Source organism: Necator americanus, chromosome I, assembly GCF_031761385.1.
Source record: "Necator americanus strain Aroian chromosome I, whole genome shotgun sequence".
NCBI classification, from domain to species: domain Eukaryota; kingdom Metazoa; phylum Nematoda; class Chromadorea; order Rhabditida; family Ancylostomatidae; genus Necator; species Necator americanus.
In genome coordinates this window covers 28,840,202-28,866,434 of record NC_087371.1, presented here as the reverse complement: position 1 = coordinate 28,866,434, position 26,233 = coordinate 28,840,202, and the positions used below count along the sequence as shown (strand labels likewise).

Sequence of the window (26,233 nt, the reverse complement as noted above, 5' to 3'; positions counted from 1 at the left end):
TTCGTTCGGTTTCCAGAGACGTTTGTCGCGTTCGTGACGAGGAATTTTTCAGCTGGCCTAATTAGTTTCTGAATAGGTGATGATGTTGGTGTTGAGTCAGTGAGAAGCCACAAACAAACAAATTTACAAACGGCTCTTGGGCCACAAGCATCATAGGAGCCCGACCAATGAAATGCATGCGCACACGTTGCCGGCACCATTCCCAGGTACTAGCGATTTTCACCGAATTCGTCTAGAATTTCACGTTTTACGCGTCCCAACCTTCTCGTATGAGGGGAAGGATCGGTTTTGCTTATGCAAGAATGAGCTAATGGAACAAAAACGCATAGCGTTGCTGCATTGGGTTACGCTCGGGAAGCGCTCACGGAAATCCGAGAAGCGCCCAAAGTGCCTTGAAATGGCATTGACTTTCGACTTGTGACGTAGAATACCTGCGTTGTTGTTCAAGGGATCCATCAGAAAAGCCTTCAGTGAAACTGACGAAAAAGCAGAGTGCAATATGTTGCAAAATATAAATATATAATGGTGACACTATACGTGAATGAAAATACTACATGAATATTCAATACTAATTTATTATATGTACACCAATTTACATATTTATAATTCATAAATTATTCTAGTATTTATGAATATAATAATATCCCTGTGTTCTATGCTATTATCACTTTATATTATGTTGAATATTTACATATTATTTTCTTCTACATATTGTTTTCATTTGTATATTCATATTGTACTATTTACATTACTATATCTATTATGAATAATTCATTATTTATATTATTAAATGTTATGCATGTTTAAGATAATATAATATAATGTATTATTATATGATATAACATACACATTTGGAGCCGTGAATACGAGTCTGATTGCAACCTACACGTGATGGTCCTGGTTTACCTAAACGCAATCTAGCGTTCTAGTGTAGGCATTGGAAACGTACGAGCTATATAACCCGCACTGTTATATGGCGAAAGTATTCGCATATATTGCAGAAAGATGCTGTCGTCCAGTACATCACCAAAGCCCACAACTTGAAGGGAGCATGGGATCTTTGGCGACAACCATTCGTTTCGTCATGCTTGACTACCGAACACTATCAAGTGAACTCCAACAAATCGCACTGTCCACTGGCTTTTACGATATCTCTGTGTGCCGTCTACCGCGCTGTCGGACATCCAACAACGACCCGTCATGAGCATCGAAAATTACACGATATATTGCGGCGATGATCATGAAAGGAAAGTAGGTGGCAGTGCAGTAGCTGTGAAGAACGACTATAACACTCTAGTGGAGGAATTTGCTCAATGTCTCCCAGATGCACCTCTATACGACTGCGAGATCACAGACTGCAGACGTAAACCTCGGTTAGTAAGTGGCGACACCCCTACGGAAACCGTCGAGGACAACAATAAGAACCCCTTCCATGGTGAACTCAATGCGTTGATGTCTAGGCTATTCTGTCAGCAGAAGGCCATTGTCGGAATCGACGCAAATGCGAAGATGGGACCTGAGGAATCGTCGATGCCATCAGCTCACGTGGCAGAGACCAACCCTTTTAGTGCCTGAAGAGCAGCGCAAGCGGAGGACGAGAACTCTTGAACGTCAGCCCGACAACGTTCTGAACATTTCTCAGTTAGATATCGGAAATCTAGAACTGTTTGGAACGTCGCATTCGACTCTAACCACCGGCCAGTTCTTCTCAGGTTCAAGATACGGTCCCACAAGAGAAACCGAGGAATTCCTCCTCAACCGAAAATCGACATGGCAGGTCTGAAAGATGAAGAGTGCAAAGTGAAATTCCACTAATGCGTCTATTTATTTTGAAGTATAGAGCAGGAGGAAGCTTATGGCTTAAGCTTAAGCTTAAGCTTTGTGGATCCTTTCACAAACTGCATCCAGAATACTCCAAAGGAGACGCTCAAGGTTTTATTGCCGCGGAAAAAGTTTGTCTTTGCATCTGCGGAAACAAAATCCACGTATAATTCTATATGCGCTGCTCGCAGAACTGGTTATTTCAGTCAGGAAAAGCGCCTGAGAAGAAAGTTGCGTCACTAACTGCAAAAAGACTGCGAAAACGAATAGACGTCAGGACCAAAGGAATTTGAAAAAGCGTGGGAGGTCAAGAATCCGCGGAAAGCCTATGCTTTACTAAAATAGTGCGGCGACAGAATAAAAAGATGTTCCTTAGTTTTCAATACTGCTAATGGAGCCGCTGTCAATGAAGCAACCATTCCAATTCGGAGGGATTACTTGAAGACTTTGCTGAGCGGCAAGCACCGTCAGTTAAAGAACTCGAACACGTTTATAGACCGGCATATGTAGTTAAGGAGGAGCCACAGACAGAATCAGAGGAGGTTTAGGCCTGTATCCAAAAGATGAAAAGTGGAAAATCCGGTGAAGACGACGAAAATAGGGCACAAATGGTGAAATATCTTCCCCCCTTTGGGATTTGCGAGTTGACAAAGATCATTCGTTCAAGTAGTATGGATAGTCGAAAGGATATCTGAGTCGTGGAAGCACCTTATCAAAATTCCCTTCCACAAAAAGTTCTCGGCCCCTAGTAACTTTCGAGGAGTTCTCCTTGTTGCGTGTTACGTACAAGTTTTTTTTAGCGGAATATCTCGAACCAATTTATTAATCATCGCGAAGAAGCAGCGCGCTACAACCAAGCTGGCTTCCGTCCTGGCCGATTTACGGTTGGCCAGTTGTTCATCACTAGGAGAGTGATCGAAATCTGGTAGTGGTATTCAAAGCCAGTGCAATTAGCCTCTTTGGACTATGTAGCCGTTTTTCACTCTCCGTATTTAGGCTGCATTTTCAAATCGCTCCGCGCCGACGGACCACAAGAAAGTCCGTTCGCTTGGTTGATGATATGAGTCAACGAACAGGTGTTGTAGTTCGAACAGCAGCCCAATGTACAACACCGTTTGAGGTGGTAGCTGGACTAAGACAAACGACAATGGCAGGACCCTTCCTGATCAGCTTTGTCATCGACGACATTATGCGAAGAACAGTCGGCCAGCGTCCTGCCGATATTATTCTAGCACCCTCAGTACGCCCCTTGATCGATCTCGAGTACGCTGACGATGTTGTTATATTCGCGGAAAGCAATACGAAACTTCGGTCCGGAAACGGTCAATTTTGTATCGAAGGTGGCTGCGACTATAGACTATGTCTACGTGAGAAAGCGTATCGAGCAAACTTTATTCTATTGTGTGAATAGTCCCAATCCTGTTAATCTGTTAAATATGTAATCAATTCGTTATTCGTACTTATGGAAAGAGTTATTTCGTCGTGCAAAATGGAAGCTCTGATGCTCCTGATAGTTTTTTTGATTGGATGGAGGAGTTTTAGGATTTCACCTTGTTCATTTGTAGACTACATCTAAAGCACTACTTAGTGCTGAATAGGATTTATTTGATTTTTTTCTGCCTATACTGTATTCTACCATTTGAAAAGGAAGTATCCTGCTCTAAGGAGGAATTTTACAAATTTTTCCATCATGCTGTCAAACATGATATTAAAGGAGGCATACTACGAAATTGGTGATGTTGGTTGTTTTCCTCACGAAACGATAGGAGGTAGGCTGTAGATTACGAGTATGAGCGGGTTCAAGTTAATTCTGCCTAATTGTACTTAGAAAAGTAGCGTGAGAACGGCCACTTTGTGCGGATCCTCGTACGAGGCACTCTACAACGCCATCTTCGTGTAGTCGTTGGTTTCCTCAGCAACATATTTACTGGTTTTATTTGAATAGGCTGCTGGAGAATTGCTCAATTAACATTGTCTGTTCACTCGCAGACGTGTACACGTTTGGCGTGTTGTAAGGTGCCTCGTAGGAAAATTCGCGCACAAACGCCTTCCTACGAGGTACGTGAAAAAACTGTGTCCGCGCCACATGAGCGAGTGGTCGAAAATCAGATGAGATCTCCTCAACAGCATATTCAAGTGAAACCAATGAATAGGCTGGTCAGGGAGCCGGAGTGTGTACTTCAAAGGAAATAAGGCACTGGTCTCCGGCCGATTTTCAGGGCGATTAGGGAGAATTGAGCGGGCACCAATAATACTCGTAATTCACACTCCGAACCCTATGTTCGCCCCTATATTTGCCCACGTAAACCCCAACATAGTTAGTTTCTTAATATGCTGCCTCAAAGCAGTAGTTGTTGAGGCCCACACAAACAAAACAGATCAGAACGGTAATTCGATTAATACGGCTGCTTTCCAGTGAACGGTAAACATCTCTTATAATCAAGTTTTCCAGCCGTGTGAAATTTAATGTAAGTTACTATAGAAAATATGTTTGTGAAATTCAGAGAAAAAAGATTGTATTATTCTGCCTATTTATTTTACTTTGCTACCCCTCTTCGAAAATTTGGGAAAATCTAAAAAGTAGGCTAGAAAAATAATGTGGTAGTGATAGTGCAAATAGTTTCCTCCAGAATTTAGGGTCCTATATGTTGGGGCCCCTCGAAATCACGTCAAATTTACATTTAAATAGGAAAATCGCGGATTTGATTAATGCATCAATGTTATAATATTTTAAAAAAAAGGGAGAAGACAAATAATCCGAAATTCAACTGCGGTAAGACCGTCGAGATTTAAATGGAACAATGAAACAAGGAAGTTGAGCAGAACATTTCGAGCACTTCCAAATATTTGTACTTTTGTTTACCTCGAGAACAAATAATTATCTTAGTATCATAAACCATAATGTTTGATAAATGGAATATTTTTTTGTCTTGGATTTCGGCAACTGTTCAGGCAACTGTTCTCCGCCCTTTTACAAAACAAACAAATGCGAAAGTTTGCGTTCAAAAAAAGAATCAACGAGCGAGAGTTTGCAAAAGCGAAAAAAAGAAAAAAAAGCTAGTAAATGTGATACAAAACACTGAAGGTTGAAGGTGTATGAATGGCAGAAATAGCACTATATTTTTTTTAGAAATTTTCCGTGTTACTAGCCCATGTATGCAATCAGAGGTGCACTACTTATTAACGATTCTTTTGATGTCAATATAGTTTAATTTTTAATAATTAATTAATTAAAAAGTTATTTGTTAGTTGTTAAAAAGTAAAAGTTATATACTACTTTCATCATATTATATAATTTTTTATTTATTCTGTTTTATTCAACTCATTTTGTTTGTTAGAACAATGCACACGTTATACTAATTACAATTGGATAAGTTTAAACTTAAATTAGAATTAAGGAAATATTTAAGGTTGTGCGTTTTCATGCACTATTTTGTGTCAGAGGTATAGGAGAGCAATGTCGTGTTTTTTTTTCACCAAATTAAAATAAATCAGAATTGAATACAATCAATCTAAAAATTGCCAACCATCTCTGCTCTTTCTTAATGTTTGAGTATGCTGCTGAATAAAAAAAATGGATAGTATTTTTTGAGTGGGTTTGTTATTTAGTTGCAGCGATGCTTTTTTCAAAACTCAAATATTGCATGCTATGCCGAATATGCAAATTTTCTAGACTTTCGGTTCAAATTTGAAATATGGATATTATAGGAGTGGAAATAATCAGTAAAAAAAAGTAAAGATAGAACAATAACTTCGGGAAAAATTTAAAAAGTTGAAAGGTTTGAAAAAAGTTTAAAAAAAAAGCAAACAATGACTTCCAAACATATTTGGTACAACTTCAACTTCAGTTCACTGATATTAACTAAATATAAATGTGATTAAATACTTTAATTAGAGACAAATAATTGAGGCAACGTACTTAGCTGCTTGAAAGCATCACCCCTCGAATCTGACGTGATATGGATTTCCGTTGGTCAAAGACTGTACGGGATCATAGATTACAGAAACGGGTGGAATTCCGCTCATTTCTTCCTAATTTCCGTAAAAAACGGCCCGGAAGATGCGGCTTCGAGCGTTCCGGGTCACTTTTTCCTACAACGAGTTCGATTGGAGCGCACCAGCCTTGTGCAGTGTAGTTCGGGCCAGTTTAGTTCATTTTTTATTCGGCTTCATTCGTTTTGGCGCACTATTTTGTACAAGAGGATCGATTGGAGCGCACCAGTCTTGTGCTGCGCCGCATCTTCCGGGCCGTTTTCTACGGCAATTAGGAAGAAATGGACAGAATCACCTCCCTCTCCGTAGTCTCCCATCCCATATACGAATACTCCACCTGAAATCTGCACCACCTCAGATTCGTGGGGTGATGCCTTTAAGAAGAAATGGACGGAATCACCCTTCTCTCCATAATCTACGATCCCGTATACGAATGTTTCACCTGAAACCCGTACCACTCCAGATTTGTGGAGTGATGCCTTTAACGAATTCTGTTACTAATTACTGAATTAGATATTTTAATATATTAATAAGTGTATAAATGTTGACATACGTAAGAGTGACATAAATTTCCGAAATAGTCTAAAATAAGAGATAACCGTATAGCTCGTTTATGAGGTTGTGAGGTGGAGCGATGATGGAGAACAGCTAATGCTTGCAAGCATTGTTCTAAGCATTGTTCTACACTACTCTCCGATCGGAACAATTAGACTCAAATTCGTGCGTAATGACGGTTTTTCATGCATGGACAAGCGCATAGAAGAAGCTTAACGTTCTATGTACCAAGAGACCAAGAGAATCGAAACAAGAACATGATAATTGTCCCTATATTGAACGTGCCACTAGGAACGTTTGCGAAAATTATGAACTTGAAACGAACGGTACGAAATGGCCAATGAACAAGGAGTTCCCCTTCGAGAATAGATGGTTAAACTATTTATTTATTGAATTCACTTGTTTTGGGTACTGAAACTGCATTTACGAGAGAAAACACTCGATGATCAAAAAGAGTTGGAAAATGAGATTTCGCGCTTCTTCGACTCGCAATCGCAAGAGTTCTAGGCTTCTGGAATTGATAATGAAATTGAATTGAATTGATCTAGTGAAGCGTTGGACATTCGTAATGAACATGATCATGAGCCATTATTTTATCAATCGATATCTATGAATAATAAAGTTATAATTGCTGAAAAAAGTATGAAATTTGGTACAAGACTTTTGGACCAACCTAATATACCTGGTCATGAATGGAAGGAACTAAGCTAATTGTTAAACCGGGGTGAATTTACTGTAGTTACTAAGTGAAGGAAAGCAAAAGTGTGGACAGAGGGCAGCATCATCGTTGACAAAATTCGCGGAAATGTTTTCGAGAAAACTCGAATAGAGGCCCGAGACTGAATCCGTAAGGAAGTGCGGCTTGCTAGGCAGCATAACAAAGAGAAATCGGCGTGTCCACAGCAACGGAACTCCTCTTCGATGATTTTGAGGAATCTCTGCTGCTTTACTTCTCATGTATAGAATTTGTAAGGATAATTATCATTACGAAGAACATGATGTTTCGAATTTTTCCGCTGAAATATCCATGTTACTGCAATATCCACAAGATTCACGGAACTGACCATCAGTGACTAAGCCGGCTTTCAATCCACAAACACACGCATAAACGAGTTTGTGCTATGCTATGTAGTGTACTTTGCTATTTTTTTGTGAACGGGAAAATTTGATTTTCTCCTCTCTAATTTCTGAAAACATAAGACTTTTCGTTTTTTCCCTTCTTTTTTTTATACGTCAGTAGTTTACCGAAAAAGAGACGTTTAAGAAAATATAATTAAGGATTTTATAGCCATGTCGATGTTCTCTGTTCCAAATTACACATTTTATCATCAAATTATTTTATTCCTAAGCTCTCGAACTTGAAGCTCTTTACTGAAGACTTGCTTTTTTCTTCTGTTTTGGGGAATTTAAAAGGCAAGTACTACATAAATGAAAAAAAATAAAGTAGTGGTTCATTCTTTAAGACAAGAAAAAAGTAGATGCTGAACATCAGCAGGAAATGCATTTTTAAAAGAACTCAAAAAAGCAGCGTACGATTCTCTTAGTTAAAAATTAAGAGAAGAAACAAGAAAAGTTATAGCATTGCAAGTCCTGACACACATTACAGTAAAAAATCAACTGGAAAAATATCGAGGAACCCATCATGGCTGTAAAAATACTTCCGATTTCTCTGCGTTTTTAAACGTAATGAATGGTTAGGAAATAGTAGTAGACTAATTTCGTAAATTCCGAGAATATTTCATTATTTTTGAGAATATTTTATAGCATTCTATTCGATTTCCCAAATCCTAAATATAGTTGACGGAGCCTAAAGAAACGCAGAGCGTTGAAAATGAAGTTATAACCGTGCGCAAACACCGTAGTTCAGTCAGACACGTGGATGTGATAGAAAAAGGATTAAGGATTGTGACCAGGTCCTTTCTGGAATAGTCAGCATTTAAGGATTGAGCATACACAGCCGGCGATAATTCGATCGTCGTTTTGGCCGGCTGGGAGGTTCGTCAAATTTGTAACGCGATCTCATTTTTCGTGCAGCTCACGGAAATCTTTGAAAGGAAACATAATAGTAGCTTATTGTTATTGAATTTTTTCTATTTTGCACCGAACTTTGTGGTTTTTGAGGAATAGATCTTTGGAATACATTAAAGTTCGGGAGAAAAGGAAACATTTATTCATGAAGGAAACTTTAATTATTTGCATTTCGTGAGAATTTCTGTCGTATTTTGGAAAATCCCTTAGCGATCGCATTTTTCACTATGGTCGATTTCCGTAGGCGTGGTGGTTGCAGGTGAAGATTCCTACGAGCCGTCCACGATGGGCTTCTTCGTGTTTCAGTGCTCGGTTGTATATCGGTTAGAAATGTTACACGTTTCTTTTGTGTCCCTCCTTTTGATGACGAGGATTGAGTTCTGAAAGAATGCTATGGCAGGTGACTCTTAATCTTAAAAAAAAAATGCGGATCTTTCCTCTTTTCATTGGAATAAAATCACTTTACTTATATCAATTGTCAATATCAATCAATTACTTTAATCAAATCAGTTTACCTAAATGGTCCTGCACCACATCTCGGCATTTTATACATAATATGATTGGTATTCCAGCATATATTTGAATGCGGATTGGAAAGGTATTCTGCCCATGCAACACTAATCTGTAATTTTAGGAACCTAAGGAAAAAGTGGAGGTATTTGATCGAGAGCACATTAAATTACTCATGTTGACTATATTTTGGACATGGGCGATTTGTTTGTTTGCGATTTGTCCTACTCGTAAATAGTGTGTTGTACTCAATAAAATTCATTTTATCTGGATATGGTGTTGAAAAGTGGATGTCATATCAAGCTAGTGTTCAACTCTCTGTACTGACATCCCATATTGGCGTATTTAGTGCTATTTTCACTTACACTATTTTCTCTCAATTGTAAAATATGTGCAACATCTACGAAATTGTCGATGAAGTTCAAATCTGAAACATTTTAATGATCATTTTTTAGAATTGTCAATGCTTCGGAGAGATCTACAGCTATGATATGAATGGATTATGATATGTAGCCTGGGATCTCTCTCGATTGGGAGAATCACAGCCGGTTAGTAACGAGGTTACTGGCACTTCCTAAGGAACCTGTGTGTGGATAAACATTGACGTTCTGGTTGTCCTTACAGGCAAATTGATTCAGGTCTTTTTTTTGTATCTCGTATGTGTAAATGTATCTTTGTATTTTGTATCTCATCGCCAGCGAGAGCCCGAATTCAGCGGAACGTGTAGAGAAATCGATCTTCAGTTGAAGGAGGGGGTTTTTTAAAAAGGGGAGAGTTTTTTTTTTTTTATCCTCCCCTTTTTTTTTTTAGGAAAAGGAAAGAGAAATGCACAAGCTACGTATATCCAGGAAAGGAAGCGAACATGATGAACCTGACCTCAGAAGTGAAGAAGAGGAAATGAGCGAATTTGGAGCTAATACAAGAGCATTAAGGATGTAATGGGAGAATCAAGACACAGAGGACTCGTGCTTATCTCCCTAACATTACGATTCGTTCATCCTGCTCTGACCTCCTTTATAAAAACTTAGCTGCTTTTAAAGGAAAGAGAAGGAAGGAAAAGGAAGGAAAGGAGGAAAATGCGGTCGTTGTTGATTGTTCCATCGAAAGAATGGTGCTAGAATCATTATTCTTCGTGCGAGTTAAAGGCATTACCCCACGAATCTGAGGTGGTACGGATTTCAGGTGGAGAATTCTATACGGAATCGTAGATTATGGAGAGAGGGATGATCCCGTCCATTTCTTCATAATTGCCGTAAAAAAACGGCCTGGAAGAGGCGGGTTTGAGCGTTCCGGCGCGCTATTTTCTACAAGGAGTTCGGCTGGAGCGCTCCACCCTTGTGCGGCGCCGCATCTTCCGGGCCGTTTTTTACGGCAATTAGGGAGAAATGGACGGAACCACCCCTCTCTCCATAATCTACGATCCGTATACGAGTACTCCACCTGAAATCCGTACCACCTCAGATTCGTGGGGTGATTCCTTTAAGGATTCGAAGCTGTTTCACACTTCAACAATCTGGGAGCAGAGATTACTCTAGATTTCCCAAAAGAATTAAATCCCAGAGTTAAAAGAATTAATATGAGGTGGTCATATAATGTGAGAACCACTAAACTCAACCGTAAACAGCTCTAAACGACATTAAATGCTCCACAGGGGTAACGCCGATTCGTTGGTCAGATTTCTTCACGAATTCCTCGATAGTTTTATGCTTTTCGTGTTCTTCGGGGAAGGGGTAATCACTTGGCGAATCTAGGGCCTGGTCCGGATGAAAAGAAATGTTACTGGCGTCCGGTCGAGGAAACTGTGAAAAACAATGAGAGCACAGATGGTTACATGTACGGAAGAGGATTGACAACGAGATTCTAGATTTGGAAGTGGGCTTCAAACTAGCAACTTTGTGAAGAATAACTAAATCTATTGTCAATTTTAACGCTTCAACTAAAATAAAAACCCGTTTTGCTTAGGTAGATCAATCCGAAAAACATTATTGAGAAATTTTTGTGAATTGCGAAATTATGAAACTCACCTCATGAACACCAGTTTGTTCCACGTAGATGGCCAACTGGTTCAAATCCCCTGGTGAAAGAAATGTTTTTCGAGTACAATTCAACAGCTGGAGACACTGTTCCCTGGAATGCAAAGCTTTCCTTGGAGAATGCGAGGAATTGTGGCCTTTGCGGTGAAAGATAAATACCCAAAGAAACGGTGGTGTGGTGGTACCCAAAAGAAAAGTGGAAGCGGGTTAAATCTCACCCGAAAGACGTCAAAAGCTTGTGGAGTTATGTAAAAACTCTACAATTCGAAGGATTTTTACATAACTTCACAAACTTTTGATGCCTTTTGAATCTTGCTTAGATAACTCCTAATCTCTCTCATTTTTTTTCAACGTTGTAAGATAAAATACATGTTTCTTATGAAACTAGTTTTGTCTTTCAATTTTATCATGTCTTACAAAAATTGTAAGCAGATTTCCCTCCAACTTCTAGGAATCATTTTACTTGAACTTCCTTCTGTTTGAAAGCGACGTAGACCTCCCATCCCGTTTCCTATTCCTACCCAATTTCTCAGATTGTCGTCGGTTCTATGGGATAATTATTTCGAGCACAGGTTTGAACTCACCTGTTTATATGATAGAGTAAAGACCAATCGATGATGAATGATACGACGATTTTTTCGCTGGTGACACTGAGCTCGCAACTGAATAATTATGTAAGAAAAAAATCTTGAGTTCATGGACCAAATTATCCGGTTACTGTTAGCAAAGAAAATTAGCCTCTTTAAGGACTCTGGGCGTCTCTAACAAAAAATTATTAAGTTACCGTAAATTGTATCATTTTTCGATTGAAGTAATCAATGTGAAGGATAACCAGTTTTACGGAATAAGTGCAAAGACATTATTTCGACAGTAAAGGGAAGCTCTAAGGTTCAAAGATATTCCGCAGGTAGCATTTGGCAGCTAGAGAAGGAGCACGAGGGGTTCTTACCCGCGACAGCCGCTCGCCAACTGCATTGCGTACGAATAGAATTCAAAAAGAAAGAAATGATTAACGTTTTGTATTCCAAGATTCCCGCATGATTCAATTTAAATATAGGCTTCGGAGATGTATCTACAGTGCTCAGTTCTTTCCTGTTGTCCGCCCATTTCTTTGTCACGGGTTTCCGGATGAGAAATGCCATAGGGAAGTAAGAAATGGTTATTGCATATCATCTCAGCTCACCTTTCAAGTATAGGAATCAACATTTCAGAATCTTCAACACATTCGCATAACGTTGTTTGAATGGAATCAAACTTTTTGCAGATTATTCTTGCAAGCTGAGAAAAAATCCTGTTCGATTACGAATGCAGTTGTTCATTTCGTTGAAGAATAAAAAACAAACAAACGAAACTAATTTAGTAATTTTCAACTTGTCAATGCAATATTGTTATTGCAAATTCATCAAAAAAAAGAAAGAAGAAAAAAGAAAGGAAAGAAAGAAAAACAGAGAACAATTTGAAATAAGTGAACTATTTTTCATATCCAAAATTGGTGTCCACTCAGGATTTCTACAACCGTACTGAAAAGTGTTGCGTCCGGGTGAGGAGCGGCATTCTCGGTGAAGGCGTGCGCCAACCTCTCTCCAACGAAAGCGCCAAGCCTCGCGCTTTTCTACTCCAATTTTTCTTGATTTTTTCGATCTTTTCCTGTTCAATAGTTTATGATTTAGGCTACACCTATTCTCAGCAAAGTCATTCTCGATTAGTTCAAGCGTTTTTTTTTACTCCCAAAATTCTCGTTATAGAGATCCGATCTCTATTCCATTTCTTATGTAATTGTATACGATTAGTATCGTTCATTGTCGCAATACTAAGAATTTGTTTTCTTTTTTCTGCTTGTTTGACGTTCTCCTCTGACGCTAAGAGACCTCGTCGAAAATTCCAGTTTCCATAGAATTTTTCCCAGACGTTTCGTGTAATTGCATGTAATTTTCGTTAGTAATTAATTGTCCTAGAGTAACGTATGACTAAATTAATTAATTAATTTAGTCATACGTTTCTCTAGGACAATTTTTGTGATTTTGCTCCGCGTACCACTCTAAAAAAAACGCTAATCAAGCACAGTTAAGCAAAGAAAGGGAAAAAAGTATAATCCCTACGAGCTAAAGTCTTAAAGGTGCCCTCATTGCAGAACAAACGATAAAACTAATGGTAAGTGTGACTTTGGTAGGACTATGTGCTCCTATTTGGCGGGTATAGTGCAGTCGGTAAGAGGTTCCGCTTCCTACACGATCGATCGGATGTTCGAAACCGCCCTAGGGCTCACCAAGCTTTTCATCCCTCTGGGGTCGATAAATTGGTGCCAGAATTGTCTGGGAGGATAAAAGCACTAACGTGACACAACGGCTAGCCACCGTAAGTTATTGTATAGGCCAGTTACACGTTCGTAAACCTCAAACGATTCTGAATTGAAGTGAACGTGAGGGTGCATCCCAAGCGGGTTGATTAACGCGAGACACTTCACTTTATCCTTTATGAGTTCGTATTTATGACCTGTTGTGCCTGAAATAATGGAAAAAGGTAAAAACTGCTAGAAGCTTGGCGTGCTCTGTGAGGCCAGGACAGTGAACTCGTTCATGCAAAGAGGATGCAAACCCGTCACGCTGATAAGAAACATTCTACGCCGACTGGATATTCTTGCTTATTATGAAAATTCCTTGGTACCGATTTTCGTACCGTACCGATTTTCTAAGCGGAAGGCCACATGCACTCGTGACAACATAGCACAGACAAAGATCACGATCGCTTTGATTGGCGCAACGGATGAGACACTGAAATGAAATTGGAGATCAAATCGAACCGAATAAACAGTGGAAAAAAATAATTTTGGTGTTCTACCCAGAAGTTACCTGGTTGATTCGACGAAGTAGATTGTATTCGCCGAATATTTGAGCTAAATAGATGAGTGCAGCTAAATCTCGTATGGATACTTGTTCAACAACATGTTCGCCTCTAACGTAGTTATTCAGGAAGATTGAAACGGCGACCGGAGGAAACTTCGTTACGTCCACCGAACGAATGTCCGCATTGTTCTGAAGTACATACGTATCATCTTGCACAACTCGTTCCTGTTATCGTTAATAGCAATTGAAGGGGTAGTGGTCAAATCTATTTAGAAAATCGTTGCTCTCTTACGACATCCGTGCTGAAGGAGAGCAACCATTTTCTAAATATCTTAATTCTCCAATAATTTTTTCCCATAATTTTTATCCACTTGCGATATTTGAACAAAGTTTGCTACCATGAAATTCATGGCTAATACGAAATTTGTGAACTTTTTTTTGTCCAAGAAGTCTTGTGTAAACGAGTTGTTCCAGTAATATCTTCAATTATTTATGGCTATGAATTTTTCACAACACGTTCTTAATGGCCTCACCCCACGAATCTGAAGTGGTACGGATTTCCGGTGAAGTATTCGTATACGGGATCGTAGATTACGTTCATTCCTTCCTAGTTGCCGTAGAAAACGACCCGGAAGATACAGCTTGGAGCGTTCCGACGCACTATTTTCTACGTGGAGTTCGACTGGAGCGCGCCAACCTTGTGCACGCTCCGCATCTTCCGAGCCGTCTTTTTTTACAGCAATTAGGAAGAAATGGACGGAGTCACACTCCTCTCCATAATCTACGATCCCTTATACGAATACTCCATCTGAAATCCGTACCATGTCAGATTCGTGGGGTGATGCCTTTAATTTGCATTTGGGTTTTACATTTTCAACCCGTTTCAGCAAATGATAAAACCTTAGCTACAAAAAAAAACACCAATTCACTATTCACTGACTTGCCTGGGATTTTTGCCTTTGTTTATTCATTTATTTATCTATTTCATCCGTAAATCAGTGCAATCAAAAAAATCAAGAAAAAAGAAAATAAAGGAACTTGGTTGATTAGGTGTTGTCAGTGCATTTCGTAAAGCATTCATTAGAAGTTGAAATTGTGGTTAGATCAACTTTTTTTTGAGGAAAACATGGTCCCGAAGCGCATTGAGCTAAGAATTTATGTGTGTGTTTATTTCGAAAGCAACGAGTCTCATGTAAAGGGTACTGGATACAGTCAGGTACAGCAGCAGCAGAATTTATTTTGAATTAATTATTTATTTGGAGCTAGCAGTGGAACTACTGCAGTTTTTTTTGTTATGAAACTAGTATATTACGATTTATCCTAGAATATATTAGGGGATTCTATTACAAGAATTCCTCTCGCAAAACAAATCAATCCACATAATATACAATTATATTATATTATACTATATTTAATATTGTATTTGTATTATATGTAACCAATGGTCCTACGAAGTGATTGTGATCTCCGAGTTAATCATGGTTCAGCTTTAGCTTGGTCACAGTATTCCAACGGAAGTAAAAAATTCTAGAAGATTTCCTGCAAGATCACTGCACGATCACTGCATGATGGGTCAACAATTTACCATCAGCAAAGGATCGTGAGAATGAAAATATTGTCACTTGTTTTACGCGGGAGTATCTTTCAAAACAATATAATAATATTAAATTAAACATCGTTCCCCATATTAGTCTGTATATTAGTCGTATTAGTTGTATACTAGTGCCAAATATAGTTCTTTTCAACATCTAGTTATCGTTTTCATCTCTGCGCACCGATTGTAGGCGGTGAACTGGTCCACTCTCCTGCTGAACTGTCAAGGTTACAACTATGATTCAATTATGACCTCACTGAGGGATGGGGAGAGGCGTTGGAAGGATGACATGAACAGCTAGAGCTTGTTAATGATTTAAGAACTTCCACAGGTCTTTAGGAACCGACTTTCTTCCACAAATCTAACTGTTTAAGTTATTCAGGCTGCATTAGTACAAGGAACCGATCACTTGCTCTTCATCTTTACCCCATTGTTCTTCCTATTATTTGTTTACTCCCCAGTTATTGTACCTATTAATTTTTGCAATTACTATTTTTCTCACATTATGTTTACATTTCGCACATTGTTTGGTGTGAGGTCACTGATATTCTTTTTTTCATGCCATTAAGTGCAGTAAACAAAGAAATAAATCAGTATGGTCGGGTCAAAACGATCTTAATTCCCTCCAATTGCGTAGGCGGCTGCGCTCCAGGTGCTGTCTTAAAGGCATCACCCCACGAATCTGATGTGATATGGATTTTCGATGGTCAAAGGCTATACGAAATCGTAGATTGCAGAAACGGATGGGATCACGCTCATTTCTTCCTAATCGCCGTAAAAAACGGCCCGGAAGATGCGGTTTTGAGCGAAATGGACGGAATCACCCTCTTCTCCACAATCTGCGATCCCTTATAGGCATAACCCACCTGAAACCCCTGCCAGCTCAGATTCGTGGGGTGATGCCCTTAGGGGATTGTATCTCTAAGTTCACTCTCAACTCGTTCAGATCACGGATGACGGAGGTTAGAGATGTCCGGTCTAATTTCAGCTAGAAAAATCGTCATGCGATGTCGTTATATCGATTATTTATTTATTAAGTTATTCTTTATTGTTATTATTATGTTTATTATTTATTGTTTGTTACGTTTATTTTGAGATTTAAATACAACGCAGTCTCCCCAAACAAGTCTGGTACAAATTTGACGATTACGAAAGGATAAAAGGATCGGTTGGCACTGGGACGGCTTCGAAACAGCGATTGATCGTGTAGTCACAGTCGGACCTTTTACCGACTGCACTACACCTGCTCAAGTCATCCATTCATTGTAGGACAACACGCATTCATGAAACCTCAACGATTAAGAATTGCTCTCAGACGCGTTAACTCATCTTTAGCAAATTGGATACGCCAGAGACTTTATCCTTTAATCTTTTAATACAAGGTCGAAGTTGCTATGAAAAGTACAGAAATAATAGCACTCTACTCGTTTGTTGTGCTCTTTTGATTAGAATCAAGCGTAGGTTCCTGAATGGGATAAAGAATGAGAAAGAATAAATTGTCTGGCGTTGATCAATCCGCCTGGGATGCGCCTACGCGTTCACCATCAATTCAGAACAGTTTGAGGATTATGAACGTTTAACTGGCCTATACAATGACTTTAGGGGCAAGCCGATGCCCCCAGTCGGTGTTTTTGTCCTCGCCGACAAGTCTGGTACCAATTTATCGACCCAGAAAGAATGAAAGGTTTGGTTGGCACTGAGGTGGATTTGAACCTTTGCTCGATCATACAGATAGCGGAACCTTTTAGCGATTGCGCTACCATCGACCCGAAGAAATTAAATTGTGTAAGATGACGCGTGTCCGTCATCTACAAGCTCTTTACAAGAGTGATCCTTAATAGGATTGAAAAAGTCTTGGATGAAGGACAGCCATGCGAGCAAGCAGGGTTTCGAAAAGGATTCAGCACGACTGACCACATTCACACTGCTTCGAAACTCATCGAGGTATCACGAGAGTACAAGATGCCGCTCTGTCTCACCTTCGTCGTCGTAAAGAAGGCCTTCGACTCAGTTGAGACGGAAGCGGTCGTGGAAGCCTTGGACAACCAAGGCGTCCCTACTCAGCGCATAAAGGTGCTTCGAGAGTTGTACAGTAACTTCACGACCGGAATTTCGCCATTCTACGAGAGCATCATCATTGACGTGAAGAGGGGGTCCGACAGGGTGATACAATTTCACCCAAAATATTCACAGCCACCTTCGAGAACGCAATGCGAAAGTTGGAATGGGACGACATGGGAGTGAAGGTTAATGGTCGGCAGCTACACCATTTGCGCTTCGCTGATGACATCGTACTGATAACACCTAGCATCAGCCAAGCGGAGCAAATGCTGACCGAATTCGACGAAACATGTGGATGCATCGATCTTCAGCTGAATCTACAAAAGACGATGTTCATGCGGAACGGATGGGTGTCGGATGCTCCATTCACGCTCAACGGAACGAACATATCCGAATGCACCAGCTACGTTTATCTGGGTCGGGAATTGAACATGATGAACGACCTGACCCCGAGCTGGGCAGGAGGAGACGAGCGGCTTGGGGAGCGTACAAAAGCGATCAAAGATTAGAGACGCCGCCGCGTTTGTCAAGGAAAGTAAAATAAGGTGGGCCGGACACGTGATGCGCTTTAATGACAACCGCTGGACCAGAGCCGTGAGCGACTGGGTTCCCCGCGATATCAAGCGCACTACAGGAAGACCGCCGACCCGATGGTCAAATTTCTTCACGAAGTCTCTCAAAGAAAAATATGATGTTCTTCGTGTCCCACGCGAAAGGAGGAACCACTGGGCTACTCTGGCACGCGATCGGGACAAATGGAAGAATTACTGGCGCCCGCTCGACCAGTTCGAATACCAACGGGAGTCAAGGTGAAACAAGGTGAAAGCTGACGCGTTTGCGCCACAAAAGGGACTGCGTCAGGACCACCGACGATGAGTTTGAGTGTTTTGAAATAGACAAGTGTGTTTCCTTTTTCTTTTCGTGTTGCACCGTTCGTGTAAAAAATCAGAAGTTATACTGAAACTGGCACTAAACGCTTCTTTTTTTTCTATTAATCTTTCCCTGTCTTTTTTTTTTCAAGAAGAGGACTGCTAATCACCTTCTACTGATTCTACTGCTCCTATCAACCTTCATCTTGCTTCTGGATGAACAGTTCGAGGCACAGATACATTGGTAAAAGAAGGATAGCTTTAAAAAACAATGCATAAACCTATATAAAATACTATATAAACGTCTCTTCACAAGATTGGTACAAATTAGTCCCATGTGGCTACGAGAATAATGTGCGTGATACAAAATTTGTGCGTTTTATCGCCATTTGTAGGTCTCATGCGCTTCTCACTATTACAGTCTAAGATCTTAAGTTATAAAAATCCAAGAGCCAAAGGTTAACCTTTTTCGAATAAGGCAAACAACTTTAGGAGCAGACGTGTTAGGGCGTTAATATAAAATTTATTATAAAGTTGTAAAACTGCAGTCAGAATCTCTTGCAGCTGTAATCACCCATCCTATATGCATGTTTATCCGCTACTTCATTACAAACTTCCTGGAAATTCTATTCTATTCCAGTAATCATTTTCCATTTCCTGAACGAGGCTCCCTTTTTCTAGCCGCTATGTCGATTAGCGTTCTAAATCTTTTCCGGCTGGAGGGCACTAAGAAAAAAAGGAGTGTAGCTCCGGAGGAGGTGCAGCTTCGAGATTTCATTGTCTTATGACGAAGATTGAACCATTTCTCAGCAAAATCATCCACCTAGGCACATTTTTTACTCAGTATTTATCAGCATCCTTAGTATTCTACACTTCCTACATGACCATGTGTCTAATTCTTACTAGTTCCTCTTCTTCTGTGTAGCTATTTCTTGTTTTGTTTACCTCCCTGATTTCAATCATAATCAAATGCTCAGCCAGTCTTTCAAATACATGGGAATGATCGTGATTATTTCATTTTTTCGAGTTAATTTGAAGAGTCCTACTGTGCCAGAATGCTGGCGCCAATCCTAGAAGCATTCAAAAACATTATAAGATCGTTCACAGAATTTCCCATGTGCTATAGTTTTCAACATATTATCGTATTCCAAATTTCATATTTAAGGTGAGTAAATTTGAGATCCTAAAAATTTTGAAGTTAGTATGGAGAAAAATCTAAGCGAGCCTCCAAATCTTAACACTGCAAGAAAATAATAAAATCGTAAATAATATCGTAATATCAGAAAAAAATGGAAGGAAAAGTGCCAGTGCCAGTGTTCCGTGCCAATCAGGTATATATATATATATATATATATATATATAAAATATATACACATCTTATATATTGTATTCCACTATATTACATTATATTATATTATATATAATGGGCAGGTGTTGCGCAGTCGGTTAGAGGTCCGTTGTAGCCACACGGTCGAGGGTTCGAAACCGCCCTAGTGCAAACCAAGCCGTTCATCCCTCCGGAGACGATAAATTGGTACCAGGCTTGTCTGGGAGGATGAAAGCACTGACTCGATCATCAGCTGACCCCCTCATTGTATAACGGTTACGAATTCCAGTAAAAACATTTGTGCATCCCAGGTGGATTGATAGGCCAGTGACTTAATCTTTTTTTATGTTATATATATATTACATAATATATTATAGTATATATTTTCTCTCCGATTTCCGTGGTTGTGCATGTATTTCTATGCACATTCTGTTTTTGCACTAGCAATCAACGTTAATCGTTACCAATGCGCTAGAGTTTCTTTCCAACAATGACAACTTAACAGAATGTGCAAATCGATCGAATGTTCAATTAATTACTCAGTAGTACAATTATTATTTCTAGTAACGTATATCGAAAAATGAGACGAGATAGATCAAAATTTCCGATCTATACATTCCTGACTCATTTCCGATACTTTGAGATGACCTTGCAACTCTTAAGAATTCCATTTTAAAATTTTCATGTTTCCATCCGAAATTTTTCAAAGGATTAGCTCCGCTCATTGGCACTGGGAACTGTTCTTTACGACCTAATGGGCAATCAAGGGTGAAAAGTGTGCATAAATTACGTACGCATGACTTCCAGTTTGAACCAAACCTTAGCTGAAGGTAAAAATTTGGCATGAAAAACTGATGCCAAAATCTCGAAGTTCCAGCATTCTGCTGTCAACAAGGTTTTTTTTTAATTAACAGGAAGTGCACTAAAGTGACCATTACATTAAATGATAATGACAAAAACGACAAAACTTTGCCTAAATATACTCTAACAGAAAACTTTTTATCTTGCTATCGAATAGGCTGGAAAAGCCGATTTCAAACATAATCGCAAATATGACAGACCCGAGAAGAAATTCCATTCACTCTCAAGAAATGAGATAGACAACAAGTTTCTCCAGAAAGGGATTATGTTTTTGAGGTAATGTAGAAGTGATTCTTGTAAATAAGGAACCATGTTTTTGCTTCGCCACACTCAAATTTCTAGAACAGCGCTGCACTTGAAAAATCGTGGTCAGGCTACCAGATGCGATCGAGGTGGGACCACTGTAAACTGCAGCGATGAGTGGTGCTAGCAATGGTCCCCGTCGATCCCAATCGCTACACATCGCTCCGCAACTGCACCGAGCTTCTGTTCCTTTTTTAACCGATTATACCAGCTGGTGGAGGTTTTCTTTGAGCAGGATGAGAAATTGCCTCATGTGAAGAAAAAGGCTTCCATCGAAACAAATTATGATTCCTCATAAATCTTCAGCATCTTCTGAACGGAGATAGCTATCATATGCTCGTTCAAGACACACATACTTTACGCGTTTGCAGAAAATCAGCTACGTACACTAGGAACCAGGGACATAAATTGGTACCAGACCTTTCCGGAAGGGGCCAGCCCCGCAAGTCATTGTATGCTTGATGGATGGCGGTGTTTGCTGCCCGCTGTGTGCGTGAAGATAGCCCAGTTTTGTACAGCTTACAGCATATACATAACTGGGTAGCATATATAGTATCATGCTATATAATAATTCGTAGTATTTATTATTCTGTCACGTGTTTTTTTTTGTGTACAACAAAAATCCGAGGCGTGGAGCGTTAAATATATAAACTGGCGCAGTAGTGTTAGAAATCCGCTGCAGCCGCACGGTCGACGGTTCGAAATCGCCCTAGTGCAAACCAAGCCCTTCTTCCTGTCAGGGTCGATAAATTGGTACCAGACTTGTCTGGGAGGATAAAAATACTGAAGTGATCATCGGCCAGCAAGTCATTGTATAGGCCAATACACGTTCCAAAACCTCAACGATTACGAATTCCAGTAAAATGCGTTGGCGCATCCTAAGTGGATGATACTCCAGTGGCTTTATCCTTTGAATCTTTAACGAAATTCCAGAAAGCATTTGGATGAGTCCAATTGCATTAGATGGGTTTACTGGTGCAGCAACGCGGTAAAACGGGATGGGACGGGTCCCATAGCGTTGAATTAGTGCGCCGGGGCCAGAAAGCGTTAAAGTGGTGTGGGACGGGTCCCACGGGTTTGAATTGATACTCCTCCGTCCAATACTACCGCACAATAACATCAAGTGAGTTTGTTAAGAAGCAAGTGAGTCGTTGTGATCCATTTCAATGCGGAGGAAGATGTTGTGTTGTGTCCTTCACCCTTGCGCCCTCCACCGCACATCTATTCCTCTGACCTTTTGCTTCATCAGATTGGTAACATCCTTTTTCCAGAAAATGGAAACACGCATGCAAAACGACTGCAAAACGTGTGCCTAAATGGTAGCTAACAGTTTACCTGATCTGCCGTGGAATCTTATCTTTATCAGCACGATAATGACGTTCACTTTACATCATTTAATGTTAGCACATTATTCCTCTTGTGCTAATTGTTGAGAAAAAGAGAGAAAACCAATACTTTTTTCTTTCTATTGTTTCTTAATGTTTTCGAATTGTAATGGTATTAAAAGTATAAAGGTTTAAAGTCATGTTCGAGCACTCTTCAAAGTAGCTTTGACGCTTTTGAAAAGGGAAGTATGAAATGATCATTTCAGTTCATCATCATTTCGTGAATGCTACAATTCCTAGAAAAAAAGGACGAAAAAAGCGTCGTTAGAAAAAATACAGGTTCAGTTTCATTTTTTTAAAATTAATCTCCAAGTCCTCTCTTCTTGAAACCTCGGCATTTGATAGTGTATTTATGTTCTCTTGTTTTGCCAACGAGGTTTAGGTGAAACTTTTTTATTGGCCTCACGTTTCGACAAACTCGTCTTTTTCAAAGGCCTGAAAGTGGTTCGAGGTCTTTGATACCATGCATATCCCATCAAACTCCTCCTCTCTCCTCGCCAACCCTTGATATTGTTCCAAGTACACCTCGCAAGACCTTAAAAGGAAAACAAACTGACCAGTTTCACCGACTAGCGGGGTTGGTAAACCACCGCGTTCTTGAGATTGTCACCAAGGCGAATGAGATCTACGCACTGTGCAGTATCCACAAGTACTGGTGTCTGGATAACGTTAAGGAACTGCATGTGGGACAATCTTATAGCTCACAGAGTGTTACGAACGACAAGAAGTCATTAGTAATTGATAAGCACTCATTTTTGTTATTCATGGACGGATTCCTGACGAATTTCTTTAAGAACGTAGTGGTTTACCAACCCCGCTAGTCGGTGAAACTGGTCAGTTGTTTTTCTTTTAAGGTCTTGCGAGGTGTACTTGGAACAATATCGGAGGTTGGCGAGGAGAGAGGAGGAGTTAGATGGGATATGCATGGGATCAAAGACCTCGAACCATTTTCAGGCCTTTGAAAAAGACGAGTTTGTCGAAACGTCAAGCCAATAAAAAAGTTTCACGCAAACCTCGTTGGCATAACAAGAAAACATAAATTTTTTAAATTTTTTTAAAAATATATTTTTTAAAACTTTGTTTTCAATTTTTTTTAAATTTTTTCATTTTAGTTTTTTTTTCAATTTTACAGGAAACGGTACTGCTTTCAATTTCTATCCATCACTGAAATCGAGCACCACAAGAAACCTGATGTCCAGAAAAAACCATGAATGAACAGAACTTCTCGATGACCATCTGAATCAGTTTATATGCTTATTTTCTCACTTTGTCGCTCCGGAGACCTTTCATTTGTCTAAATTTAAGCTCAATGCTGGCAAAGACGAAACAATTGGTTAAATTGACTCTACGATGCCGACAGTAAAGGGGGTAATGAAAGGTATCGACCATAAAATGGTGTATAGTAACACCATTCGCATTTCACTGGTATTCAGACAAATTCAATTCGTGGGAAAAAAAAAACTGGACAACGGAATATCAGCAGGAAAAAGATGGCAGCGGCTTTATTTTGCACCCTTTTAATATCTTTGTTTGAAATGTTAAATCCCAAAAATAGAAGTGCTTCTACGAAATTGCTCGTCGAATTGTGGAATTTAATGATCCAAGAAAAGCGACAGAAAAAAAACCACCAATGATGTTTCCATTGGTAGAAGGTGAATGTTCGTAAATGCCATCGAATATGGTTTGCTAGGCTAAGATCACGCGATTTTGATTTATTTCCATTTGAATTTTTGAAAAAGGAATTGACGTGATTTTCATCTTCTCTCCAAATGTGCAATTTAAAATCAAATTTTTGATTAATCACGCATGGTGCTGTCAAGATGTTGACGTCATCCGTCAATAGTTTCGAATCGAACAAAAGAATCATTGGAAAGAATGTACAGATGAGGAGACGCAGAGATGAGTTCGAATCAGACCACGAAATTGTCCAGCTGTTTCGTCGATGTCCTCGAACACGCCACTTTTCGGGGCACATTTCGTATCCTACATTGGTTACTGGTGATGTTTCGGTTTTTTTCCCCCATTGTTCATGGTTCCCCGTTAATTTCCTTACAAAACCACAAAATTTCATAAAATGTGACCACATAAATAATCATTGATCATAAATAATAAATAATCAATAATTTTGACAGTATTCTTTTGCAAAAAAATTCTGCTAAATCAGAGATTAACTGCACTTTTTTCCTTCACTATTTTAATTATTCTTCATTATATATATATATATATATATATACTAATAATCATACATAGATAAAATTATTATTAACTACGTTACATGTATCAAAGAAATTAGACTGTAATAACTAATAAAAGTTACAATAATTAGATTATATTAAATATATTAGAGTAAAAGGTCCGAATAATGGGTAAAGAAATGACAAACATCTTACAAACTATTAATTTATCCATAAATAATACATCTCAGGATTTTTTAAAGCGTACCGAGCACTCAATTTTACGCCAACGTTCCGCGCAGCTGACAATTTTTGCATAATCTGGTGTTTCGATTCAAAATTCCAACAAAAAAGGATTCTATGTCAGAGTTTGTCGCATAGAGTGCAACTTTACTTTTGTTAAACAATGATTAGTCTTCTTTTCTTTTTTTCTTCTTCGTTAAGGATCTTCTAAGGTTAAATTGAAATGAGTTGGCTATCGTCCTCAAGATGAGTTCATGGAAAATACTGAGAAATCATTTTTTTCTTACGGTTTCTTCTGATGTGCTCTTAGTTGGATATTATTGTAAACATGCTGTCAACTTTTGCATTTGTTGACCTTTTCTTTATCATTTTGCCTTGTTCACTTCTAATTTTTGTTTGCAAAGTATGAATCAATGAACGAATGATTGAGTGAATGGCTGAATGATTGAGTAGTTGAATGGATGAATGTGTATACGAACGAATGAATGAATGAATGAACGCATGAACGAGTGAACGAATGAATGAACGAGTGAATGAATGGATGAATAAATGAATGAACGTATGAATGAAAATATAGCTATGTAAAGTTGGACAAATTAAGGACAGCGTAAAATCTGTTAGTGTTTAACAACAAAAAGTCGTGGTGTTGGTTAGGTCATTTCAGAAAGAAAAAAGCGACGCCTCTGCCGTTATGGGGATTGCTCGTTGACGAAATCTATGCCCTAATTTGATCCCCATAGAAGTATTCCTTGACACATTAAATGTTCATTTAAATTTAAATATTGTGAATTTTTGCAGTGGTTCAAATTCTAGAGCACCTCAGGAAAATCGATGTCAAGTTACGATCTTTGCCTCTTGACTGTCCTCGTCATGAGACTTGGAAAGCACTTGCACAGAGCATGAAGAGAGGATTGTACTTTAACAAGAAACATCGATGCAACAAAGTTCAGAATACCTAACCTGTTTTCGAAAATTCTGTGAAAAAATTCCATAAAAATGCATGGAAGCATTATAATAATAGTCACTTAAAAATAATTAATGAAAGTCTTGTAATAATAAATTAAGCTGTTTGTTACTTAGATGGCCATCTTCACTCGTGTCGGTCTCAGGATCGCTCCAAAGTTTCCTTTCCCTCGTAATTGTCGACTGTAAATTTAACAAATTTCGTGAACTCTTTGATCATGCTGCCATCAAATAACTCATTGGTCATTTTCAATCCAATCGTTTGGAGGGAGGTGGGGGAGGTGCCCTACTCGTGAAGAGATGGAGGAAACCATAGACTTGTGTGGTACGGAAACATCGATTACTCCGTACTGGTGTCTATTCGACGTAGATGTCCACACGGCCATACCCTCCTCGAAATTCTGGACTTAAAGTAGAATTTGGTCACCAACTGCACCTCAGTGATGTGTCTTCAGTCTCGCTGCTTCGAACTCTGCTATCTTACGCTATATTTGCATCACAAATAAAACCACTTCGACCGAACTGTGGTTAAATTTTTACAGCTCTTGTAATAAAGGATGAGAGTTAAAGCGCTTGGCGTTAATCAGTCCGCTTGGGATGCGCCTACGCGTTCGATATCAATTCAGAAGGTGAATTTAGGATTACGAACGTGTAACTAGCCTCTATAATG

The 26,233-nt window shown here is 39.2% G+C and overlaps 4 protein-coding genes across 5 annotated transcripts in view; 3 read left to right on the top strand and 1 right to left on the bottom strand.

Annotated features, from left to right (window-relative positions):
- Positions 1–1,200: 1,200 nt before the first annotated feature.
- On the top strand, positions 1,201–1,575 carry RB195_007164 (uncharacterized protein; the record flags this gene model as incomplete). Its single annotated transcript, XM_064180652.1, has 1 exon — positions 1,201–1,575. One exon carries the CDS (start codon positions 1,201–1,203, stop codon positions 1,573–1,575), a length of 375 nt encoding a protein of 124 aa, XP_064037506.1.
- Positions 1,576–2,384: 809 nt separating this feature from the next.
- On the top strand, positions 2,385–3,232 carry RB195_007163 (uncharacterized protein; the record flags this gene model as incomplete). Its single annotated transcript, XM_064180651.1, has 3 exons — positions 2,385–2,432; positions 2,622–2,746; positions 2,818–3,232. The coding sequence occupies 3 exons, from the start codon at positions 2,385–2,387 to the stop codon at positions 3,230–3,232; spliced, it is 588 nt and encodes a 195-aa protein (XP_064037504.1).
- RB195_007162 (uncharacterized protein) lies at positions 2,882–3,232 on the top strand (the record flags this gene model as incomplete). The annotated part of the gene is made up of 1 exon (XM_064180650.1): positions 2,882–3,232. One exon carries the CDS (start codon positions 2,882–2,884, stop codon positions 3,230–3,232), a length of 351 nt encoding a protein of 116 aa, XP_064037505.1.
- A 5,322-nt stretch (positions 3,233–8,554) lies between these two features.
- Positions 8,555–26,233, bottom strand: part of RB195_007161 (uncharacterized protein) — a gene marked incomplete at both ends in the record, with an annotated part of 28,968 nt that continues 11,289 nt past the window's right edge. The window contains 9 exons of one of the 2 annotated variants that reach the window (XM_064180648.1): positions 8,555–8,777; positions 8,913–9,019; positions 9,273–9,334; positions 10,523–10,706; positions 10,932–11,034; positions 11,525–11,602; positions 12,124–12,218; positions 13,622–13,711; positions 13,790–13,972. In XM_064180648.1, the coding sequence (XP_064037502.1) occupies positions 8,555–8,777; positions 8,913–9,019; positions 9,273–9,334; positions 10,523–10,706; positions 10,932–11,034; positions 11,525–11,602; positions 12,124–12,218; positions 13,622–13,711; positions 13,790–13,972 (1,125 nt within the window). The remainder of the gene's footprint in view (positions 8,778–8,912; positions 9,020–9,272; positions 9,335–10,522; positions 10,707–10,931; positions 11,035–11,524; positions 11,603–12,123; positions 12,219–13,621; positions 13,712–13,789; positions 13,973–26,233) is intronic. The other variant, XM_064180649.1, reaches the window with a different exon arrangement.